We start from the raw sequence: 26,064 nt of genomic DNA, 5'->3' as shown, positions 1-26,064 counted from the left end.
TAATTAAATTAAACAGCCTACTGAATCTAAAATTCACAACTGATGGCATTGGATGACAGGAAAAAACTCGGGGGTTGTGAGGAGAATTGAGTGCTGCTTAATTTTATGTAAAGCACAATGTTTTTCAGTATTTACTGATGAGGTAGAAAAGTTAATTTTGTATATATGAATCCTTTTGAATTGCACGTTTTGTTTAATTTATTTTTAATTTGTGGAAAAGCGGCTCCTCAAGACAGTGACAGAGTCTTTTTGAGAATACTTCTTAGTTGTTGGACATTTTTGTTTGAGCATGAAAGCTGTTGAGTCTGTTTGAAAATGTCTGAAGATTCTGACTTGTTATGTTGTAATTCCATGTGTCCTGAAGATGCACTTTAGGGGTGTTTAATTAAAATGCAGCTAATTGAGAGTAAAGGGAATAGTTCCCTCTCTAGCATCGCCACCAGCTGGTCATTTTGGTTCATCATTAAACTTGTTGTTGTGTTGGCATACATATTCTGTCCTATCTCAGGTTCAAACTGCACCATCTTTTCATTCAATAAATTTGAGAAGTTGAGAATGTTCCTGGATTTGGGTCGCGGCTTGTCATTGGTCCCGGAGCCAGACCAGTTGAGAACCACTAATTAATAGATTACTTTTGTTCTAAGTAAATCTCTTTCTTGTACTACCTCATATCATTAGGGATCTCTGGTGAATCGTTTGCGTTGATTTCAACACAATGAAACAAAGTAAAAGTCATCTGTGAACGTGCAGCACTATGCACTTCAACCGCAGCTGTCATTAAAAGTCAATTTAATGCTGAACAACATTCTGTTGTGTGCCCAGACTTGATGGCTCTTCTCCCTCCATAAACCTTGACGGAACTGCACATCCTGCATGCTCTAGTCATCTACGCCCCTGGGAACCTACTTTTCAGAAGGAAGTGTATCTCATATCTGTTTCCTTGTAGCCTCGTCACACCCATCACATAACTTCCTCATAGTCAGACTTATTTGAACAAGATATTTCCCTCCCTTAATGTTCCCTTGTTACCTCATTTTGTTTAGATGTTTATAAGTTAGTGCATATCATGATCTTTGTATATTTCAGGTTTTTATAAATTACCTTTGAGGCATTAAAAAAGCACACGTGCATTATCTTGACTGTTGTATTGAAGAGAAATGATAAACATCATTATGTTGCAGAGGAGGTGTTAGTGAAGAAATAAAAGGTTAAGCCAGCTCAATGGTTTAATGTTACATGATGTCATTCCACACCTTTGTAGTCATTGTCATGTCGGCCTGTAGTCCTTGAGTCCTGTGATCCTGGGATTCTTGGGGACGGGGAAACGATGTGGGAAATGATGGGAAAACAGTTCCGTCTTCCTGCAACACAGCTCGATATGACGCAGCAGGCAAAGTCCACACGTTTTATGGTTGCCTTGTCACAAGAAGGAAAGGACTCCATCAGCTCAGTGTGTATATAAAGCTCTCAGAGCCTCCTGTCATCACCGAGCTGTCTGGTACCTGAAGAACACGTTACTTTCCCGTCCAGACGTTCATTAGCTTTCGTCATGAAGAGTCCACTGATCCTCGCCGTTATCCTCTGTGTGGCTGTGTCCATCAGGGCCGCAACAGGTGAGACGCAATGCACATCAAATACTTTGATTTCACACGATTGTGAGACGAGGGATGGGATGAGGGTGCGGGTCGAGTGTTGATGTAGACTAATTTAGGTTACTCTTTACTATGACTCATACTTTAGTTAATAAGACTAAATCTAAACAATACTTTTATTGATTTATAGTTAATTATATTATTATTCATATTTGTTGTGCAATACTGTTATATCTTTTATATTTTGTGCCTTATTTTTATTTATTTTTTACCTTAAGTTTATTCTAATTCTGTGTGTTAGGAGGACCCAGCAAAATAAGCATTTCATTGTATAGAATAACTCTGTTATCTGTGCATATGACAGTAAAAACATCTTGAATCTTGAATAGTTGACTGTGAATTAATTTGAGTTCCCTTTTGGTCCAAGATAACCATGAACATGTCCATCCTGCTAAAAGTCGTAACAGTTTGCCATTTGTGCAATATTGTTGCAGGTACTCGACAGCTGGCTGCTACATGGTTTATTATATTCAAGCCCTAATTTAGTCGTCTGAATGGAGATGTTATTATTATCAGTTATTATTATCAGTTGTGTAACTCACACATTTAGTACAAATGAATGAGGGTCTGTACAGGTTAGGCAGGGATATAGAATCTGTGAGACACGGTCTTTGTCCCTTTTCTCATTGGTACTTGTTTAGTACATAACTGTAAACAAACAAACCGTATTAGCTTTGTTTCCGTTCTCCTCCCTTAGTTGTTCCAGCTGCGGCCACTGCAGAGCAACAGGACAACGACCCGAAACCAAAAGCAGGTAACTTGTTTAACTTTCTAAGTTGATCAGTCGGAATACAGACCACCAAGTATTTGTGACACAGCGTTTCTGTATATGAACGTCTTGTATGATCGGGAGTTTTATTATTGGCAGTAACACTAGAACTGTTCCCTTTGCTGGTTCCTCAGGTGTCAGCAAAGGGAACAGGTCTAGTGTACTTCTTACAATTCATTGCTTTCTTTTAATAAGAAATATGTAGCAATAAAGCGATGTGCTGCGCTGAACTCAGGCTGCCATAGGAGCGACTGTGGCTCATACATTCCCTAAAAAACTCACATAAGGAGTAAAATAAGGACACCTTTTTGTATTTGATTGAATTAATTCATCTTTTTTTCTTTTCTTCCTTCCAGCTCGTTTTGATTTCTGCCTTGATGGTTGGTTTAGTTACCGTGGCAACTGCTACTACTTAGCCAACCATGTTGACACCTGGAGAAACGCAGAGGTAAGAACGCTCTTAAAGAAGGAGAATCAAACAGCTCTAAGCTCTTTCTAAGAACTGGTTGATCAACAGTTGTCTCGTCCTGCAGAGCTACTGCGCAAACTTCGGCGGCAGTCTGGCCTCAGCCCACGACATCTGGGAGTATAACTTCCTCCAGCGCCTGGTCCAGACCGGGGGCCACACTTTAGCCTGGATGGGAGGATTCTTCTTCGAGGTAATAGGACTAATAGGTGAAGTGAAGGGAAAGTACTGGAAACTGAGCAGGCCTCACCATTAAAGAAGCTTGTATTTAGGAACATATTGTGTTCTCTCTGAGCGGGTTCTCGACTGCAACACATTTAACGCTTTATTACCTATTCTTCAAATAGAAATATAAGTAGATTAACATGGTTTGTGTCCTGGCATGTTTGACTATCCATGAGGAGGGTTTTGGATTAAGATTTGTAGAACTTATTGATACTTGGCATCACGTTTTGTTCGCTGAAAAGTGTTTTTTTTAGACTGAAATAATCAAATCCTTCACAAACATGCTTGAAACTAAACGTGTACAGTTAGAGACACTGAACACACACTTTCCACCAGGGCGAGTGGAGATGGGATGATGGCTCAGTGTTTAACTATCACAACTGGGATTCTGAGAGCTCCACCAACATTTACCAGTGCCTCCAGGTCAACTCTCAAGGTAAGAGTCGACGACCTTTGAACTTATAGTACGGCACAGAGACAGGAGCATCAGGCCTACTTCTACATCTAACTTGATTCATGTTGCTGATGTTTTTGTAGAGTCCAAGGGTTGGTCCAATCATGGCTGCAGCACGAGCTTCCCATTCGTCTGTCAGGTGAAGCCCAACTGCTAGACTTCTCCACATGATACTGCCGCTGCTTGTTCTTTATAAGACTTCATGTCCCTGTTATGCTTCATGCTGGAAATGCATTGTTTGTCTCAGTACACAGGAATCCCCATCACTCTTTACCTAAAGTGCGTAATAAACTTGTCTGTTCTTGAACAATAAAAAAAAAATATATATATACATATATATTGTGAGATTTTGTATTTATTCAAAGTATTTTGTTTGAATAAAATGCATGTGTGACCATGTGGACATTTATTAATTACAATATTATTGTGGTGGAAGTTAAAGGGAGACCTACAAAGAGAAATGTGTCTTATATTTAATAGGCTTCTCCGCAGAAGGACCGACATCAACAGTTCACTTCAAGCGACAGCCCTGGAATCGGTGCCGAGTGCATCCTAACCAGGGATTGTATGCGTATAAGGACAAAGAATCAATACAGACATTTATTATATGATTAGATATGTCATAGGGCTTCACTTATTAAAGCTCATGGGACTTTGCAAATTGAAGGCACATTCTTGACTTGGACAGAAGGAAAAAGTGAATGTACAGACCAGGCTATATTTTGATTTTACATGAGTGTGTTATACAGTACAGGCATTGTAATGACCAACCAAGTGTGTATGCAAAAAACAATAGTTTTAGTATCCCCCAAGGCAGAAAGAGGGTCAGATGACTGCGGTTCAGTCGAAGTTCAACAGGAAGAGGGCCTCAAGTCATACACAGTCCAACACAGAGTATCATTTAATATAAAGGTTAGTAAATGTGTTTTCCTCTACAATTATCAGTGGTTACAGTATAGTGGTAGAGGTGGTGTTGGAGAGGGATCCTCCTCTGTTGCTCTCCTGAAGGCTTTTCCTTTTTTCCGTGTGAAAGTTTTATGTGCTACATATGATGCCTCAGTGTCAATCAACAATGTGGGTTAAAAATTCTATGTTGCACAAAACACTGCCACTTTCACCATGTCCATAAGCACCTTCCACTGCCACTTCTATGAAATCCTACCTCACTAATATAAGCCATAAAGGACAAATATATATAAATCTGTTGGCCTGAAACTTTAGGGCCATAAAAAATATACAAAAACGTGCTTTGTTATAAATGTCTGTCTATAGTCTAATGGGCTGCGCGCCCTCAAAATAACCTTTTTCCGTTCTGTGTGGAGACGATCGAATCCCATCATGAACACGTCGTTTCATGTTATTGACCTGCATTTAGTTTTATTGCAATGTAAAACACGACAGAAGCAACATCGTTAATGGTTGTATGTAACATCAAATCCGTGAATGAACACGCAGCTTTAATTTACTTTTACTGCAGAAATGTGAGATTGAAACATTGAGGTGTTGTAGTGCTTCGGTCACACTGTTAAACAGCTGCTTTAACTCCAGTCGGCCACCAGATGTCGCTGTTCTTCTTCAACATGAAGCTTTGAATCCTTTTCGGTACAAATAGGAAGAAAGCCTCAATGCTTCACAACTTCATCCGCCCATCCCTACTGCAAACAAAAGACAGGGTCAGAGGCAAGGCAAAAACAATTAGTTTCAAACTCAGAATGAACTAGACAACAGAGCAGCCAGGCGCAGTCTCTACCAGGTTAGTTGGACAACGATCTGGCGACGAGTGGATGAAGAACAGGGGTAGATATACTGCAGGGTGATTAGTGGATTGAAGGCAGCTTGGTTGCTTGACCAAGTGAGATGAGTTGTAATCAGGGGACCACGCCCCTAACACACCCAGTGCAGACTGGAGGCATGACCTGGCCGTGACAGAGTCGTAAACAGATTGTAAAGCCCACAGTGTAAATTACTTTTAGCAGTAATGAAGAAATATAGTGCATTGCTAATAGAATTTCAGTAGTATAATTACTTTTACTATGTTAATCAAAAAGTATTAATTATTTTAATTTCTTCATTCATACCCACAAGTATGTCACCATAAAAATACTATAAGTGAGTGATTAGAAAACACAGTGTTCACCACTGCATGTGAATGCATGAATGGGCCTGAAGCTGGGCTCCAGGACGAGGTGGTGATACTCACCGTATTCGCTGCTATACGACTGCCAGGGGACGTTACAGAGGACAACACTGTCCTCCACACCTTTCTGACGTTGGATTAGGATTCTGTGTTCAACCATTTCGTAACTTTAACTTGTAGCTCTCTAATCAGATGTTCACGCCCACGTATCTGCAGTGATTGGTCAGTTTTGGGGATATGAGAAAGTAGGCGGGGTTTGAACTTCCTTCTTCACTGACTATTTCAGTCACTTTTCATGTGAACAACAAAGTGCAGCACTATGAACGTCTTCCAGGAGAGACAGTCTGATGTGAAATGTGCTCTGTACTCTCCACATCCCTTTATGAGCACACCTTAAGTATTGTTGTATTAAGTGGTCTGTACGCAACTGTATATGTATGTCTATGTATCATCCTCTATTATATATTTTTAAATAAATGATTCACTTATTGAATATCATTGTTATTGTGCGTTCAGTCCTGCTCAGGAGTTTATGTGCCTTTTTACTAAAGGGACAACAATGTTACTCAGAGACCTCTCCCTCTCTGTCAAGAAGTAGAAAAGGATTATCTACAGGTTAGCTGCACATTCAGGTGAGACCCAACTATGCTAGGGTTCTTTAGGGTTCTTTAGGTTCCAAATGGAAGAAGAATTAGCATGACAATCTACATTATTATACACACACCCACCTTCAGCCACCAAAAAATAAAAAATATTTATAATATTATTAATTATACAAATTATAATAATAATAATTAATTAATTTCTAATACAAATTAGAAACGGTATTGGTATTAGCACTCCACGGAAGAGGCACAAGGTTAGTTAAAGTTGTAATAACTGTGTATGTTTTAAGGAAATGTGTGGAAAAGGAAAAATGTAAGGAAAAGGAGTGTTGGCTCTCTGTGTGTGTGTGTGTGTGTGTGTGTGTGTGTGTGTGTGTGTGTGTGTGTGTGTGTGTGTGTGTGTGTGTGTGTGTGTGTCTCTCTCTCTCTGTCCCACAGGACAGGAGGCACACACACACACACACACACACACACACACACACCGAGGCAGCATGCTTGGTTGAACAGGAACAACAAACCTAATGAACGGGTTCAACTATGCAGGATTCATGCATGAACTCTGAGATGCATTACACGGTCGTTCACAAGGGGGGAATTCATTCCAAATAAAAACAAATGTTTAGGGTTCTGGTCCATCTGGGCCCGAGAGAATACTTTTCTTTTTTCGAAAAAATTATAAGGTACGTCATATATAATATTTGTTTAAGTTAATGGTTAAATATGTACATATAATTCAATTTACGTGGACCCCGCAACAACAAGATAACAACGTTTCATGAATCTGACTCCATATCATTGATACTTTTGATAAATTAATTTTTTTTTTCGATATCTGTGATTCATATGTTGCCTGCTGTTAAAACTACAGCTGATAATAAGTAATGCTGAGGTCTGCCAGGAGGGAATTGACCTTTGACTAACAGCTGGTATGACTACTAATATAGAAACTGAACTCAGGTTGTATAAGATACAATAAGATAAGATAATCCTTTATTAGTCCCGCAGTGGGGAAATTACAGGATTACAGCAGCATTGCTCACAAGTGCTTGCATCGGCATGGTCATATGATAACAAGGAACACCACATTCTTCACACAGAGACATGTAGGCATCCACAGTCTCAAGACTATCAGAAGGTCACTGTTAAAGCATACGTATGTTTTAACAGGAGAGGAGGTCAAATGAGAAGCCACAAGCCTTTACACAGTATATGATTAATAATATAACTGTGAAACAGTAGTTGATTGAGAGTAAATAAGTTTTTCTTCTGGAATATTGAATATACAGACTGAATAAAAAATATAAAAGTATATAAAGTACTTAAACGTATTGCACGTGTTGGATATTGCACCAGGTGAATAATAAAGTGTTCAGAAGTGTCCAAGTTCAAAAGTGATTAAAGTGATCAAAGTGTCAAAGTGTCAAAGTGTTCAAAGTGTTCAAAGTGTTCGTGGCCTACTGGGAGCCCAGCGTGTTATGCAGCCTGACAGCAGCGGGAAGAAAGGACTTGCGGTACCTCTCCCTCAGACACCGGGGGTGAATCAGCCGGTGACTGAAGGAGCTGTGCAGCGCTGCTAGAGTGTCCTGCATGGGGTGGGAGGCGTGGTTCATCAGGGACTAGAGCTTAGCCATCATCCTCCTGTCCCCCACCACCTCCACAGTATCCAGAGGGCACCCAGTACACTGCTGGCCTTCTTTACCAGCTTGTTCAGTCTCTTCCTGTCAGCTGCAGTGATGCTGCTGCTCCAGAAGACTCCATAGTAGATGGCTGATGCCACCACAGAGTCGAAGAAGGTCTTCAGGAGCTTTCCTGCACCCCAAAAGACCTCAGTCTCCTCAGCAGAAAGAGTCTGCTCTGTCCCTTTTTATAAAGTGCATGAGCATGGTCAGTCCAGTCCAGCTTGTTGTTCAAGTGAACACCCAGGTACTTGTACGACTTCACAATCTCAATGTCCAGTCCCTGGATGCTCACCGGTATCGGAGGAGAGCGTTTACCACGGCGGAAGTCCACCACCAGCTCCTTGGTCTTGCTGGAGTTTATCTGGAGGCGGTTCTGCTGGCATCATCCTAAAAAGGCCTGGTTTAGTTCTCTGTACTCCCTGTCATCATCGGCGGAGATGCAGGTGGCAGTTGGCAGAGTTATGTTTGAAGTCCGATGTGTATATGGAGAAGAGGAATGGGGCCAGAACGGTTCCTTGTGGGGTCCCTGTGCTGCAGGACCCCCGATCTGACTCACACTCCCGTATCCGCACATACTGGGGACGGTTGGTGAGGTGGTTGGTGAGGTAGTCCAGGATCCATGCAGTGAGGTGGTGGATCCGGTCTGCTCCAGCTTGCAGTATGGCACATGTCATAATGTTTGTGTTTGTGTCAGTCTGGTATTCTTAAACCTCCTCGACTGGTCCCCATCATATCACAAACGGGACTGTGATTCCAATCTCAGAAACGCTGGAAGGCCAGTTGCTCTGCTCCGCTGTTTTTCTTCTTCTCTGCGACTTATTGAATGGCGTAATAATCGCGCTACACAACGAATCGATAATGAAATTTGTTGCCAACTCTTCTGACAATTGATTTTTATTGATTTTATCGATTCGTTGTTGCAGCCCTACTAGAAATGAAGAATGTCAACGGTTCACTGTGTTACGGATTAACAGGCGCCCCTGTTAACTTTGTTGCATTAACATGTAACACTCTATTTCACAACTGTAGTTTTAACATTAGCTTCACTTATCGATCGACAGACATGTGGCTAATACAGTTAGCATGCTAGCTGACTCAGCAAAACAAAACAAAACAAAAAGGTCTCTGAATCTCCTCTCTCACGTCGCATAGCTGCAGTCTCGCAACGCACAGAATGTGTCTCTAACAGTTTTACCAGTTATTACTTGTGTCGGCTGAACTCATTTGTAAAATAATTAGCGCTCGCTCGCATATTTTCTCACTTGGTAACGTGAATTCTTCTTCCTGGTAGGGGGGTGGGACTTATTTTCCTTTCCCCAATCGGGAGTCTGCATTTCCCGAAATGACCAATGAGAAGCATATCTAGGTAAACCTGCTGTGCTTGATCACCGGATCTCCGACACAGACTAACACGCTCTCTCTCTATCTCTTTATCTCAACCTGGTTTCAATGTAATTAAATAAGATATTTAAATGTCTATATGTATGTTAACTATGCATGGTTCAAGTGTCAGAGAACTTAAAGTCGGACGTTTTTTACACAAAAAAGGAGAGTTGGAGAGTTTAGACCTGCAGTTTACAGCTTTTAAATCTAAAAAACATATTCAGACCTTCATATTTAAAGGGATAATGTCAACGCTTTTTCAACATACGGCTGAACAAAGCGTCATCATTGTTAAACATACTGGTGTTTTGTGACACGTTGATGTTGTAACCGTATTTTAGCCCGTTGAAAATAAGGGGGAAATAGGTCTCAATTATCACCCAGTTGAAACTGAGTGATAATTGGTCTGAACGTCTAAAGTTGACATCTCAGTTTGTGCTCATTGAGTTTCATAAACAATATTTCCACTGCGGTCAAAGAGAGCCAAGGCCTTGCTGTTTTTCTTTTTTGGGATTCTTTTGGGGATCTTTACAGACGAATCTGCCCACGTGTCGATTGCCTCAATTTAGCTGCAAATCTTTGCACCACTTGGCCATAGTTAGCAGTAAAGACAGGGGTGTGAAGACGTTAGCCAGAGCAGCCACATCCCCATGTACAACTTCTAAACACAACTCAAACAATAAATAGGAAGGCTTTAGCTGGTGTACATGATAAGAGTGAGTGACAAGAAATATGAAATTAGGGGGGTTGCACGCAGGCCTGGACTGGGACAAAAATTCGGCCCTGGACTTTTTGGTCCAGACTGACCCACCACAATCCGCGCGCAGATACTATGCCAACTCGGTCCGTTGATGTACTGTACATATAATCACACAAGCCCTTAATAACACTACTATACTGAAATGGGTCATTGTCTCTTTGTCTCTTATTTGATGTAATTTAATCTGAAAATTTCCATAAATAAGTGTTAAAAAAAAAGAAAAGCATGGACAATAAACCATAAACACTGACAGAAAAAAATAGGTCAAGCATATTTGAACAAATTGGGGCTTAAAGAAAGTGTATTGATACTTAAAACACTTTAACTCTGGTGACCTGATTTGTAATTATAAAAAATGTGAACAAGCAGATCTGCATGCTCAAACCACAGCACCATAAAATAGTGGTTAATTAATCAGGATAGTATATGATTTTCCAACACTTTAGAACTAGATTTATTCAAGTAAAGTTCATAGACAACGTTTCTGAACATTTAGTGAATGAGTGTTTATCCACAACATGTTAGCTAGCACACTCACCTGCTATCACCACCACCAATCTCCTCCTCCCCCTCCTGTATGTTGTCACTTGTTTTATTACATTATTTACTCTTATTGTGAAAAGCATGGAAACAGGAAGTGTTTTTACAATGTACAAAGTACAATGATACGTGCTTGTTGACGCTATATTTTTGCTTTCTCTTATCTCTCACAGATTGCTAATGATGTGTCATTAGCTCATCATTAAAGGTGATTGGACGAGGGGTCTGGAAAATGCGTGGGCGGGACTACTGGGCCTACCATAGGGCCACTGGGCCTCTTATGCATCTTTACATGAAAAAATAAAAAAAAAGGTCAGCCACTGCCGGCCCATTACTGACAGGCCCACCGGGAAAACTCCCGGTACTCCCTATGGCCAATCCACCCCTGGTTGCACGGGGACTGTACCTGAACTGAATGTTACGTTATAAATATTCTGTCTGTTTGTTTATTCGGGAGTTGTTACGTTAGACAGACGGGGTCGGAAGCTGTTGTCTAATGATACCAGAACCAACTCAGATTACAAATAAATCTAAGTGAAGTGAACTCTGAACCAAACTCTCTGTGTTCTGTGTGTGTGAGGGGGAGGTGGGGGGATTACTGAGGTCCCGTGCGTGGGTTCTGTGTGGCGTCTCACCAAACAGTCAAAAACCAGGATTAGTTCATACAGCATCAGGTGTTTAAAGATTAGTCATCATCGATATTATAGATAAAGTAATCCGCCACTACAGTCCTCTGTGTGAATATGTTGGATTGACTAAACCTTAAGCATTCATGCATTCACAAATCTAAAGATGTACTGCCTTGTAAATCTTTCTTTTTCCCTTTCTCAATAGTCATTTCTATTAATTTCTATTGATGCACGTTCTGGTTAATGTGATTAATACTTTTTTAAATGTACTTTGAATTGTCTTTGTGTATATAGTATGTCATATTCAACTATACTTGCCTCGCAATGTTTGCAGTCCTGAAACATGTCAATGCTTGTTAATCATTGCATAATTTATTACATAGGTCAAAGAACAATTTAAAGTCCAAAATATCATGTGGAATTTAAGAGAACTGTTGCCTTTTCCTGTGTTTACTGAAGGGGAGGGGGAGCTGCTCTGAAGAAGTGCTGCCATTTCTTGTAAATGGTGGAGGGAGGGGGAGAGCAGCGTTTAAGGTCCATGTAACACAGGGACTATCTGTACAATACAGCAGGGCCGGATACAGAAGTTAGATATTCAGGAGACAAACTGTTACTGAATAAGCCTTTTTTTAAAGGCAGAATTCAAACAGAACATACAAGTCAAACAACAGTAGGAATGTACAAAGCAAAGTTCGAGAAAAACTTTTCTCTTCACAAGTTTCATATTTATCTGTGATATACTAGTCATTATCAGGACTGTATGCAGAGTTAAATGATTGTCTTTTTTTATCAGTGTTTTCAACCTGAGGTCATGTACGTGTTTTTAAAGGGCTCAAGGTTTAAAACATTTGAAAGTACTCTTAAACATGTATATTACACTAAAGCTCTAGTACTAACTGAATGTGTCATGTGACAAAGCTTGTGTAATATGCTTAAGCTAATAGTAATACTCTCTTGATTAATTCATCTAGAATAACTAATGTCTCTTGCTTTCTTTGTTAGACTACGTGTGTATACTCATCCAAAGTTATTCGACTGTATATTGTATTTGGTATGTATTCTCACTTGTACTTATACAGTTAAAAACTAATTCCACAACCGAAACCTCTATAAAAAGCTTTAGTTTCACTTTCTATTTGTGGGCGTGGTTTAGTGCATATAAGGTCATTCTACCAGAGCTGCAGGAGACACACTCTGAACTGTCTGAACTTCAGCTGCAGGATCTTCTCCACTCTTTAACCCAAACATGGCCAGATACTTAGGTAAGAACCTGTATCCATGTTTTAAAGTACAGTGATTGTTTGGTGATATAGCAGTACTCACTGCTGAATCTACTTTCATGAGTTGTTCCTCTGTACCTCCTATAAACTAATACTTTATTAGACTTACTGGGTAGAACTGCTAATGCAATATCTAGTTTTGCTGACTTTAGTCGCAAGACTGTAACCTGATTACACATTCTGGAATACTTCTTTTCCCTTAAAATCATGATTTGTTGAGCATCATGTAACCTCTGTGAGATGTCTCCTGGTCAAAGTAATCTCATGGATCTGGGCAGGCTTGTGGTAACAGCAGGTTTATTGTTCACCTGCATTAATGACAAAAGGACACATATTAGCAGCGCATGCTCTGTCTAGAAAGACGGCATTGCGTAAGTGTTAGCTAACTACTTTGGTGACATTCTTTACTGGCAATAAAACACATATAGTTAACTTAATGAAAACAAGGCGAATATACTCTCAGACAATAACTTTCCAAACAAATAAAGCCAGCTTTATAAGGCGCGTACCTTCTCCTTCCCGAGGCCTCCAACCAGCTGTCTCCTTTCATTCTCATACCTCTGACAGTGTAGAATAACGTGTTATATTGTTTCTTCCTGCCCACAATAGTCGCATCTTCCCGTGTTGTGTTTCCCTATTTTCCATAGCATGCCGTTCAGCCCAGTGTGTCCAAATCGCAGCCTTGAAATGACGGTTTCTTCTCTCCTGTTCCCTCCTGCACATCTCATGTCCCCCACTTTCCTCTGGACTCTGAGCAACCATCGTCCTTTTCTGTCCTCCTCCCATTGCTTCTGCCACCATTCCTTTAACCTCATTTTAATAATCCCCATGGCCTCTGATTTACTGAAGTTGACTTCAATTTTTGAGCCACTACTCTTTGTGGCTTCTTTTGCCGCTCTATCCGGCATTTCATTTCCCAGGAACCCATAAGAACACCACTGTCATACCCATCATTTGAATTCTGTATAGTGTTTGCTGCATTTCAAAGAGGATGTCTGGTCTACTGTCTGAATGACTGTTCCGTAAACTATCAAGTGATGAACTGGAGTCTGAACAAATGATCGTCCTCAATGGTCTTGTGTCCTCTATCCACTGCAGTGCAAACATTATTGCCAGTACACTGATACTCCCTCTGTAATAATTGTACCTATTTTGATGTTAAATTCTGGGACTATAACTGCTATTTCTACCTTGTTTGCTGAATTATTTGATGCGTGCGTCTGTGTAAACCTGGACATAAGTGTGGTAACTGTCGATGTGTGTCTGAATCGTATGCGCATTAAACGTACCCCCTCTGTCCTTGTAAAGCCAAGTCTACTGTTGCCTCAGGAAGTATCCACGGTGCTATTGCTGGCAATGGAACTGTTGGACTGAAGTTTAATTTGTCAATGTTAATTTATTTTGCTTTCTGTGCTGCTGTCCATCCAAAGCTTCTTGTCTCCCTCCTCTCCTTCTCCCAGCAGGGTACTAAGGTTTCCTGTGTTGGATGCTCTTCCCTGAAGATTAGCCCAATAGGTTAATGCCAACTGCGTTCTCCGTAATTCTAGAGGCATTTCACACATTTCCACCGGTAGCTCCGCCGTTGGAGTTGTTTTAAAAGCACCGGTGCATATTCTCATTGCCTGATATTGGATTTTATCTAATTGTTTTAGAGATGATTTTGCTGCTGACCCATACACCACACACCCCTAATCTAATAGAGATCGAACTAATCCAATGTATATGGCTTTCAAAGCAGTTCTATCTGCCCCCCATTCTCTTCCCACCACAGACATCATTATATTTAACACTTTCTTACATTTATCCCCTACTTTTTTAATATGTACAGCGCATGTGACCCTTTCGGCAAACCACAAACCCAAACATGGAAAGTGTTTTACTTTTTCCAATTCGTGATTATATAGTTTTACTTTTACATCACTACCAATTTGTCTCCTTGTAAAGAACATTGTTTTTGTTTTATCTGCTGAAAATGTAAAACCCCATTTATATAACAATCCCATGTCATTTTCTATCTCACTGAATACATCATTTATCATTATGGAAAATAGTAACGGACTGACTATACTCCCTTGAGGAGTTCCGTTTTCGATACCATACTTTCCTGAATAGCTCTCTCCAACTCTGACTTCTATGAATCTGTTTAATAAAAAATATTGTATCCATCTATATATTCGACCCTTAACACCCAACTTGCGAAGTCTAATTAATAACCCTTCTCTCTACATCATATCAAATGCCTTCTCTATGTCAAAGAAAGACCGCTACCACACTTTCTTTGTTTACCTGTGCTTTCCTAATTTCATGTTCCAAACTTAAAGCTGGATCTGTTGTATTTCTCCCTTTCCTGAAACCACTCTGATATTTGGATAAATATCCTTTACAGATTTACATGATATGTTAATCTTTCATTTCGCATTTTCTCCATTATTTTGCAGATATTTGACGTTAGCGCTATTGGTCTATAATTCCCTGGGTTAGTGCGCTCTTTACCGGGTTTGCGTATTGGGACTACAATGGCCTCCTTCCAACTTTGAGGCAATTTCCCACCCTCCCAAACTTTATTATATAGCTCAAGCAGTATATCCTGAGATGATTCTCCTAGATTTCTTATCATGATGTAACTGATTTGATTCCTTGCCTGGTGCCGACATTTTTGTTTTCCGTCTTTGTGAAAGGCTTGTTTAGCAGATTATTAGTCTCTTCCTCTTGCTGTAAAACATATTCATTCTCCACTATTGTAGTGCCCCCCCCCCCCCCCCCCCCCCACCCTTTTGCACTCTTCACTAATATTGCCTGAACTATGGATGTTGACAAAGGTTTGTGCCAACATCTCAGCTTTCTCCTCATCTCTCACTGCTGTTGTTTCCCCATCATTTAGGACTGGATACCCAAACTCCCTTTTAATCCCGTTCATTCTTTTTATCATTTTCCATATTTTATCAATTTATCAAACCCCCAAATCTCTCTTTGTATTTGCTATCCTCCTCCTAACCTTTGCTTGTGACTTATCATAGTTTTCAGAATCTTATTGTGTATACAATAAGATTCTGAAAACTATGATTCTTTTTTAATACTTTAAATGCTTTATTTCGAGATTTAATTGCTTCATTACATTCTTTTGTCCACCAGGGTGCGATCTTCTTTTTGTGCTTCCCTCCCTTCTTCAGCACGGACTGCTTTGCAGGCTCTAGAATTGCTTGACATACAGACTCATTTAGCTCTTCAACATTTCCACTGACATACACTTTATCCATTTTCTTGATCACTGACCCTTCTGAAATTAAAAAAAAAAGTACCATATATGTAAATACAAGTTTTATTTTTTTGGACTAAAGGTTAAATATAAAATAATCAGAATGTTCTGAATATTATTTAATGGATTAGGCTTCACAGGATTAAGTGATGTGACTGACATGAACGGTTTTATTCTTACAACATTGTATTTCATGATTTTATCACGAAACATTGTCATTGTTAAAATCTTAGACCCCTTAAATAAATGTGTCAGTGTGGATAGGTGGACAGGTTTCCACCTTGCAGTTCCACTTTCATCTGACAGAGGGAGTAGTTTAAAAGTCCTGCTGCCTTTTCCTGTAAGTGGTGAACTGAACATTATATATGGAAGCAACATTAGATCATGGAGAGAAAGCCTGATGAGAACATTTATTTTTTTCAAATGAAAGTCTGCAAGAAAAGTTGTAAATTGGAACCTCAACAAATTGAACGTGTTGACTCTGTCAAAGCAGCAGAGTGGATGCTTATATGCTTTTATATCTGTACAAGTTGCTCTGAGAACAATGTGTGTACAACCTGATGTAGATTCTTATTCAGTGTCACTCATTCTTCTACACAGGAAGCAGCAGCAACAATGATGAGGAAATGAGGATAGTGATGGTGGGGAAGACTGGGATTGGGAAGAGTGCCACTGGAAACACCATTCTGGGACGACAGTGCTTTGAATCAAAGTTCAGTGCAACGTCTATGACTGCAGACTGTTCCAAGGGCAAAGCTACAGTGGACGGGCAAAAGGTTGCTGTTATCGACACCCCAGGCCTGTTTGACACCAGGTTTGGCATGGATAAAACCACTAAAGATGTGGCCCAGTGCATCTCTTACGCTGCTCCTGGACCCCATGTGTTCCTGGTGGTCATCAGGCTGGGCAGATACACTGACGACGAAAAGCAGATAGTGCAGAAAATTCAAGAAATCTTTGGCCAGGCTGCAGACAGATACAGCATGGTCCTCTTTACTCATGGTGACCAGCTTGAAGACACTATCGAGGACTTCTTGGAGGGTTCTTCAGACCTGCAGGGACTTGTGCACAGATGTAATGGCCAATACCATGTCTTCAATAATAAGCTGAAGGATCGCTCTCAGGTCACTGAGCTGCTCCAGAAGATCAGAAATGTAGTCCAGAGGAACGGAGGACGCCACTACACAAACGAAATGTTCCAAGAGGCAGAGAGGGCAGCCGAAGAGGAGAAACAACGCATCCTGAAAGAGAAAGAAGAGCAAACACGCAAAGAGAGAGAGGAAGTGGAGAGGAAACTGCAGGAAAAATATGAAAAAGAGATGATCAAAATGAATGAACAATTCCAGGCTGATAGAGAGAGAGAGAGTAAAGAGAGACAGGAGGAAATGAAGAGGGAGAGTGAGCGTGTGAATGAGGAGAGAAAAAGGGAGAGGGAAGAGAGAGAAGCAGAGAGAAAGAGAGAAAGAGAGGAGAAAGAAAAGGAGATGGCAAACATGATGAATACAATGGATGAACGACTCCAGGCTGAGAGAAAGAGGGAGAGGGAAAAGAGCGAGAGGGAGAGAAAAGAGAGAGAGGAGGAAATTAAGTGGGAGAGGGAGCGTGTGAATGAGGAGAGAAAGAGAGAGAGGGAAGAGAGAGAAGCAGAGAGAAAGAGAGAAAGAGAAGAGAAAGAAAAGGCGATGGCAAACATGATGAATACAATGGATGAACAACTCCAGGCTGAGAGAGAGAGGGAGAGGAAAGAGAGACAGAAGGAAATGAAGTGGGAGAGGGAGCGTGTGAATGAGGAGAGAAAGAGGGAGAAGGAGAGGAAGAGGGAGAGGGAAGAGAGAAAGGAGGAAATGAGCATGTGGAGGGAGTGTCTGAATGAGGAGAGAAAGAGGGAAGAGAGAGAAGCAGAGAGAAAGAGGATTCTTTCTCTCTGCTTGTCTCTCGAGGATTCTGATGCTGATGCTGATTCTGAATCTGATTCTGATTCTGAATCTGATTCTGATTCTGATTCTGAATCTGATTCTGATTCTGAATCTGAATCTGATTCTAAATCTGATTCTGATTCTGATTCGGTTAAAAAAAATCCATTAATTCCTCTGGTAATAGTTGGTGAAGTAGTAGTTGATGGTGGCAAAGCAATAGTAAAAGGAGTAGAACGATTAGGAGGCATAATTGGGAGATTGTTTGATTAGTTTTGACTGTCAAATACAGAGGAAGCCTCCAGAAGCTCCCACTCAGAGGAATATATGAAGTAAAAATGACTGTAATCTAAATTGCGAGTGCAAGCACGAGTCGAGCACTGCTCTTCAAAGGAGACCAAACGCTAACTCGGTATAATCTCTCCTCCAACACCCGTTTGAAAGAAGAACTTTGGCGGAGAAACTACAGGTAAAACAACTAGTCCCAGATCAGCCTGACCTCACCATAAGACAACAGACTCGCGTGAAAGGAAAGCAGCTCGGTTTGGCTAAGCTAGCTGCTGGATGCAGTCGTGCTAACGCCGTATTTTACTTTCCATGCTTGCTTTTTAAAAGCAGGAACAGGAACAGGAACCGATCCAGCATGGACAGCTATGAGATTAAGGGACATGAAGCATTTGTCGGAAACATTAAGAACACATGAGAACACCAGGACACACATGGATAACTCCATCAAGCTACTAAACTAGCATATCAGGCTAAGTCAACATCGCTACCCACGGACAAAGGACAGCGGTGACAAAACACAATGAGGTGGATAAAAACGGCACATTTTATCTAAAATAATTGATTGTGTGAAGTTTTGTGGGGCTTTTGAGTATGTTTTAAGGAAATTGCCATGAGTGTTGGCTCTGTGTGTGTGATGCTATTAATGCAAACGAGGAGTAAGCTAACATAATTATCATTTTTGTGCCTTTGTACACAGCTCTTAGGTTAGTTTTGGGAATTTATCAATACACTTGAAATCAGTCAAGTGCAGGACTATCTTTCGGAGGGGTATGCGACATGATATATATTATCAACGTGCACCAGCTGTTGCTCTCTCTGAGACTACAGGACATCGCTAACCACAGTTATCTCGGAGTTACAGTTTGTAGCGTACCCCTCCGACAGATGGCCTTTAAAGACCGTAGCAACTGTTTAGCCGTGCAACTTCCGTTTCAACTCAGTTTTTCGCCTTCAAAATGAAAGCACATTATCTCAACAGGAAACCAGATACATTTTGCTTACGGAAGACAAAAAACATGCAACATAAACAACAAAATTGATTGACAAAACATTTCTAACTTTAGAACACATATTGAGTTACTTACACAGTTCATTATATTGATGATGATTGATTATATTGATTTTTACGCCCCTTTTTGAACATGGACAAAAGAAGGAGTCGCTTGTGGGACCCTTCCTACTGAACAGACTGTTTATGCTGTTCCCGGATAAAATAAAAATGTTTCCTCTGGTACCTGTTCAGAAAAAAAGAAAGAAAACTGACTTGTATACTGTTGTTAACTTGCTGTTGCTCCGAAAGTGCCTGTTATATTGTTCTGATAACACTACTTTAAAATATAAGCGTGCAATACACTAGTTTTTCATTCATTATTGAATTTGGTTTGTCATTCATTATTGAATTTGGCGCATAATGCCGTTAATCATTAATACAATTCAACATGAAAAATCATGTTGAATTGTCTTAATAAGATGTAATTATTATGTAAAAGTTTTGGAATAAATGTTAAATATTCAACTGCAAAGTAGTAATGCGTGATACCTTTTTTTTACATTGAATCATACTGGGATGTTTACTGAAATTGATTAGATGGCCCTACCAAAAAGAACTGCCACCAGCCGCCACTGATTTCAAAGTATTACATTTTAACAGCATAGTTTGTCATCAAATCATTCTTTTCACAAGTTATGTAATGCTGTACGTGTTCATATATCCCCTCTGTTGTGTTCTGCTTATATATAAGAACTTAAAAAACAAAAAGGGAGACATTTCAATTTTATATGATTTTATTCCTATTATTATATGTATTATATGAGCAAAGCGTCTACTTTTCTCTTTTTAGACCACATGCCATGTAGAAACACATTTCTCTGACTCTGACCCTTACGGTCTGAAGGCAGGCTGTGTTCATGCTTATAGATGTATTACACAAAGCTCTGACTGACTGGTTGCAGGATTGATTCTGAAAATATAATGCAAATCTGCTTTGTCTTTTTTTGGGGGGGATAATTGGACATGGTTTTGTGGTGGGTATAGAAGCAAAACTAAACCTGCTCAACTGCAGTGTTATTCATGCATCTATTGTTCAAAAGATCAATTACATCAGATATGGTTCATATTTGTGGTGACTCTTATCAAAATGTGTTTGCTGTGCATACATTACGCTGCCAAAGGTTGAGCTTCCCCTTTGCTACTTCATTGATTTGAAAGCTAAATAAATACCACATAAAGTTCCACACTAAGGTGTGTAAAGAGCGAGGGGCGTGTTGCACCCAAATGCTCTCTGGAAAAATTGTACATGTTAGAGGAAAAAAGAGAAGAGAAGGGGATATTATGGTTAGCTAGTTTGGAGACACCCATAGTGCTCTCTAAATATTTGTTTGTAGCTTTTACTATCTTCTATAAAGACTCATAATGCCCCAACAGAAGTCCATTTGACTTTTTAATCCAAGGAGACGTGTCCTACTGCCTGTATAGAATCACAAGCACCTGCTACCTGGAAGGGGACCTGATCATTTAAACCCCTACAAAGGCCAACACAGTGTACTCATGAATGTGTTTGACCTTTTGTGACGATCGGTCAAATGAATACAATGTAAAACAAAAGAGGAAACTAATATTGTATTTCAAGATGATGATGTCTCTCTGTCACGCATCTCCTACAAAATTACATTCCAATATCAATAAACTGCAATCTCAATTACATTTCCAGGGACAGGTTTTCCCTCTCAGATAACAGTCAGAGTCTTCAACAGTTTTAAACAGCCCTCCTCCCAAAGCAGGCTCAGTTTTTGCCTTTGAAAGGAGACGGAAAGCATGACCCAGAAGTAAGAATATAAAAAAATTAAAGTCAAGGCAATAATGAGCAATACACTCTTATTCACAGTCCATGATGCAAACACATACCAGAATAACATTAGATAACATTAAATTAATGAATACAAATAAATAAACCTGGGCCGATGGGAGTAAGTTAGCAACAGTATACTACAGGTGGTTTAATATTAATATCCATGTACACCGCAATAATCAAGTTTTCAATTAATCGGTGCATGGTTTGATGCAACACAGTTTGTTATATATAGTTTAGTCAAAGTCATTTGTGTTTCCAGAGTTGTTGCTGTTAGCACTCATATTTATTTTTCCACCTTATTGTGCTGATTCTTGAGTGAACTCAGAGCATAGACTGTATGAGGAGAAGCAGAGTAATAGTAAGGAAGACATGTATAAAAGTGTATAATTTAAACCTTTAATAATGTTCTAGGTTATGGATATGGATGTATTTAATGCTGTTTATTTCATCTGATATTTGATGTGTGTGGTTCATTTGCAACCATATATACATCATGTATTTACTTGTTTTATTTCTGTTGCTTTAGAACCAAACATACATGGAAGAGTGAGCATGATCATGAGGCAATACGTAATGATGATAATTGAACAATAAAGAGACAGTTGGTTTATTCTCATTAAACACTAAGCATAGTTTATTTGTTACACTTAAATCCTGCATTGAATGGTTAAACAGAAGAGGCCAAGGACCAAGATGAGAAGATGTAAATGCTGTGGTCCAAATAAAAGGACTTCAGACTGGCAGACACGGATGCCCTGTGCGTGTCCGCCGAGAAGGCACAAAAAATGTTTTTTGGAACACGTCTGAGCCTCTCTCAGTTCAACGCAGTAGCCTCCCATCGTGACGGCGCTTCACCGGGACAGACGTCGACGTTCCTGCTCTGAGGGGACAGTCGGCAGGTCACCTCTGTATCAAATATGAATGCACGCATGTAGAAAGGTGCTTCAAACGTCCGGCAGATCCAACTAAGCGGTACTTATTCGCCATATGATTGGCCTCCTTTCACTACAAAGATGTTTTAGTGAGGGAAGTTTAAAGGATAGAGACTGACTGATGAATGCTCTTCTGCTCTAAATATGAACTCTGTACTTTGTGGTGTTTCAGGAGGTAAACTGACTCAGTTATTCTCTCATATTAGTTTCATTTTGTATACATCAGCTTTGTGTGAAACTCTGGAATGAAGACAAGAAGAAAATACTTTGTTCATGTTTGTTTATTTGTCATGTAAACATTCAGTGTTTCTGTTAAATGACTCTTGATCAACGATTTCATGGACAGATTCACATCATCGACACAATCAATCTAATTTATATTAAAGAGAATAATGAATGATCTCCTCATTGATTATGATCATGATAATTAAAGTTTAATAATAGCTCATAGGTCTACCAAGCAAATACATGTACATTTATTTAAGGATTTGTTCACAAATACACACAAAAAGAACAAATATCTTTGGTAAATGAAGGTCTGCTTTCTCTCTTCAGAAACATGCAGTGGAAGAGAAACAACAATATAAAAGCATCAATACAAACATTCATCAAACATTTAGAGTTCAGAGAAGTTTAAATGTTCATGCAGAGAAAAAACAAACGTCATCATGAGCAGTGAGAGCCTCCGTGGCTAAACAGACACAGGAAGGAGCGCCACCTAAATTAGCTCAAACATTTACACAACAATAATGACAAGACGTCCCACAAGGTTGGACTGACAGCTGATCTCTGTGCAGTGAAGAAACGCCTCAACAATCAGCTCTCAGCCACAAACATGGAGACTAAATGAGTTCAAGAGTTCAAACAGAGTTTAACCCTCAAATGACTTCTGTCTATTTGAGTTTACACAACTCAGCAGTGTCTCCAGAGGAATAATAAAAACAAAGTCCAGCATAGAGAGGCTGAGTGAATGTGGTCTGAACTCTGTGGAGGAGAGTCATGGTTTCAGAGACGCTGTAGAAGGACAGAATACCTGCTCTGTGATCCAGGTACACTCCTACTCTGGAGGACCGAGGACCTGAGGCGGGGGTTTGGACTTTGTTGTGAAAAAATGTGTAACTGTTTTTGAGACATGTTAATGCCCAAGATTTGTTATTGTATCCAAATCCACATTCACTCCCGCCCCCTTTTCTCTTGATATCCTTGTATGCGACTGCTACATAAACTCCTATCCCTCTCCACTCCACCTCCCAGTAACAACGTCCAGTCAGACTCTCTCTACTCAGGACCTGATAACATTCACTGAATCTGTCTGGATGACTAGAATAAGACTGTTGTTCACGCATTAATGTTGCTTTTCTGTATCCATCAGATAATAACAGTGTTGTGTTTACTGTGTTTGGATCCAGTGTGATTTCACATGAATACCTTAAGAATCCAGCTCTGGTCGTGGGCTGTGGCTGTGGCAGTAAAACATCCACTTCAGTCCCCGTCAGTGAGACGTTTGTCCATTTCTCTCTCAGGACGTCCTGTAGTTTATCTCTGACTTCTGAAACAGCCGCTGTCACGTCCTCAAAGTAGCTCAGAGGACGGATGTTGATGCTAGATGAGTCTGTAGACTCACTGAGTGGTGACAGTGAGGGGTAGTTGTGTAGAAACTGGCTGAGATCCTCTGTGTGTGAGAGCTTCTGCAGCTCAGCGTCGTTCCTCTTCAGCTCAGTGATCTCCTGCTCCAGCTTCTCCTGAAGCTCTTTGACTCGACGCAGTTCAGTTCTCTGCTGGGATCTGACCTGCTGCTTCACGTCAGAGCTTCTTTTCTCCAGGAGACGGATCAGCTGGGTGAAGATCCTCTCACTGTCCTCCACTGTTTTATCAGCAGAGAGATTGATGGCCTCGACCTCCTGATGAAGCAGCTTCATGTCTTCCTCTCTGTCCTGGATTCTCTGCTGGATGTTTAGTTGACTCCCCTCCAGCTCTTTCTGCTTCTCGGTCCTTACTGCTGCAGCTGAGACTGTGTCGTGGCCTTTATGTTCATCCATTAAGCAGAGATAACAGATAGACTGCTGATCAGTACGGCAGAAGATCTTCCTCTCCTCATTGTGACGGGAGCAGATGTTCTCCTGGAGCTTGTTGGAGGGCTCCACCAGCTTGTGTTTCTTTAATGGAGGTACATCATGATGAGGCTGAAGGTGTTTCTCACAGTAAGAAGCCAGACACATCAGACAGGACTTGAAGGCTTTCAGTCTCCTCCCAGTGCAGACATCACAGGCCACATCTTCAGGTCCAGCATAGCAGTGATCAGCAGCAGCAGCAGCAGCAGCTTGGAGTCCAGTCTTCTTCAATTGCTCCACTAAATCTGCTAACATGGTGTTTTTCCCCAGGACAGGCCTCGGTGTGAAGGTCTTCCTACACTGAGGGCAGCTGTGGAGTTTCTTCCCATCCTCTTCATCCCAGTGGGCTTTAATACAGTTCATGCAGTAGCTGTGTCCACAGGAAATAGTCACCGGATCCTTCAGTAGATCCAGACAGATAGAACAAGAGAAGCTTTCCTGGTCCAGCTGAACTCCTTTCTCCGCCATTTCACCTCTCAAAAACTACGACTGTCTGAGTTTCACTTCCTCAGAAACGACTGTACTTTGAGCTCTGATCTGAACAACATGTGACTGCAGATAACGGGGCGTGTCAGCTGCTGCACTTCAGCTCATGTTGGTTACACCCATCTATAAAACTGCAGATCTGAAGAGGAGGGAACCAGGAAGTACAGACAGAGCGGAGCTCACTGTGGGGAGCGGCTTTAAAGCTGTGGTTCATTCCAGGAAGAGGAGCAGTTTGAGAGAGACTGTGTTTAACACTTGTTTACAAAGGAGATCATTGCTCTGTTAGAAACACTAATTAGTTTAACTTTTTGAAGGTAATCTCTGCGTTTTTAATGGTGATAGTAACAAAAAATACAGCAGAAGAAGAATATATAAATTAATCCCTGCTGTAGAAGTTATGAATGCCGGATAGAAAAATTTACTCGACACCTGGTGGTAAAATCATTGATCAGGAACATTTATTCTTTGAAGAAGGAACAGAGTCAGAATCACAACATGATATGTCATTTGCGTATCCTCGACTGCTCAATGAATCAGCAGAGAGTTATCAGCACAAATCTAACTTCATAAACAACAAGGCGATTCAAAGTGCTTCACATAAAGCTATTAAAATTATCAAAACAAGATTTAAAATCAATTAAGAGCATTCATTAAAACATAACAAACTGTGAACAAATTAAAATTAAAAGTTGCAGTGCAGTTTAAGAAATACAATTCAGTTGTGAATGCAGAAATTGATTAATATCCTTGAATTTGGTTCAATTAAAGGCAACAGCAACCCAAAAGGTCTGGAACTGAGGGTCTCAGCAGACCTACAACTTGAGCACATGGCAGACCTACACAATGAGCACATGGCAAAACAAAACAAACAGGGGGATGACAGACACATGAGGTAAGGAGGGCACAGGGTACTGGTGGACACCGTTTTGATCAGCGACATGGAATGTCGGGTGGACCTTCAAGGAAGAGGGGAGTTCCTAGAGTTCTAGAGCTTTCTGTTATCAAGCTCCTCTTCTGTGGAATCAGCTTCCATTTCCAGTCCGGGGGGCAGACACGGACACCTCATTTAAGAGTAGACTTAAGCCTTTCCTCTTTGATAGCGCTTATAGTTAGGGCTGACTCCGTAAGGAGAGGGGGAGTCAGACAACTCCCCTGCCGATTCACAAGGGCAACTCACCCTGTGATTCCGTCAGAGATATTGGTGGTCTGGTGTGATCGGCCCCTTAGGATACACTAAGCTCCTCTCTCATTGCTACTCATTATATGAATCATTTTTGTCATGTTTATTGAATGTGCTGTAACTCTGTTACGTTATTTATTCTGGCCACATGACATCTACTGCTTCTGTCCATCTGGGGACAGGGATCCTCCTCTGTTGCTCTCCCTCAGGTTTCTTCCCATGTTTCCCTGTGAAAGGGTTTTTACTATCTTTATTCGGTGGAGTTTTTCTGCCGTCAAAGCTAAATATTAGAAAAAGTGTAGAAGAAGAGAAACGGCAGAACAAGCACGAAGCCGACCCGAATCATATTTAATAAAACATATTGGGAGCATGTAGAATAGAGAGCACTTGATAAAAAAAGAGGAAAACACATTGCTATTCTTGGCCAACACGAGGCAACAAAAATAAAATAAAGTAGGGATGAAGTT

At 40.5% G+C, this 26,064-nt stretch overlaps 3 protein-coding genes across 3 annotated transcripts; 2 read left to right on the top strand and 1 right to left on the bottom strand.

The window, feature by feature from the left end:
• Positions 1 to 1,549: 1,549 nt before the first annotated feature.
• LOC306737528 (ladderlectin-like) lies at positions 1,550 to 3,723 on the top strand (the record flags this gene model as incomplete). Its single annotated transcript, XM_079219261.1, has 6 exons — positions 1,550 to 1,613; positions 2,350 to 2,406; positions 2,778 to 2,869; positions 2,955 to 3,080; positions 3,449 to 3,548; positions 3,650 to 3,723. The coding sequence occupies 6 exons, from the start codon at positions 1,550 to 1,552 to the stop codon at positions 3,721 to 3,723; spliced, it is 513 nt and encodes a 170-aa protein (XP_079075387.1).
• A 12,738-nt stretch (positions 3,724 to 16,461) lies between these two features.
• On the top strand, positions 16,462 to 22,004 carry LOC306737527 (GTPase IMAP family member 9-like; the record flags this gene model as incomplete). The annotated part of the gene is made up of 2 exons (XM_079219260.1): positions 16,462 to 17,322; positions 21,993 to 22,004. 2 exons carry the CDS (start codon positions 16,462 to 16,464, stop codon positions 22,002 to 22,004), a joined length of 873 nt encoding a protein of 290 aa, XP_079075386.1.
• A 705-nt stretch (positions 22,005 to 22,709) lies between these two features.
• On the bottom strand, positions 22,710 to 24,399 carry LOC306737790 (tripartite motif-containing protein 16-like; the record flags this gene model as incomplete). The annotated part of the gene is made up of 2 exons (XM_079219582.1): positions 22,710 to 22,939; positions 23,068 to 24,399. The coding sequence occupies 2 exons, from the start codon at positions 24,397 to 24,399 to the stop codon at positions 22,826 to 22,828; spliced, it is 1,446 nt and encodes a 481-aa protein (XP_079075708.1). The 3' UTR covers positions 22,710 to 22,825.
• Between the last annotated feature and the right edge of the window lie 1,665 nt (positions 24,400 to 26,064).

The sequence above is a fragment of the Taurulus bubalis genome (genome assembly GCF_910589615.1).
Source record: "Taurulus bubalis genome assembly, chromosome: 6".
Lineage (NCBI taxonomy): Eukaryota > Metazoa > Chordata > Actinopteri > Perciformes > Cottidae > Taurulus > Taurulus bubalis.
The sequence above is the reverse complement of the archived record's forward strand: the minus strand, read 5'-3'. Positions and strand labels throughout refer to the sequence as shown.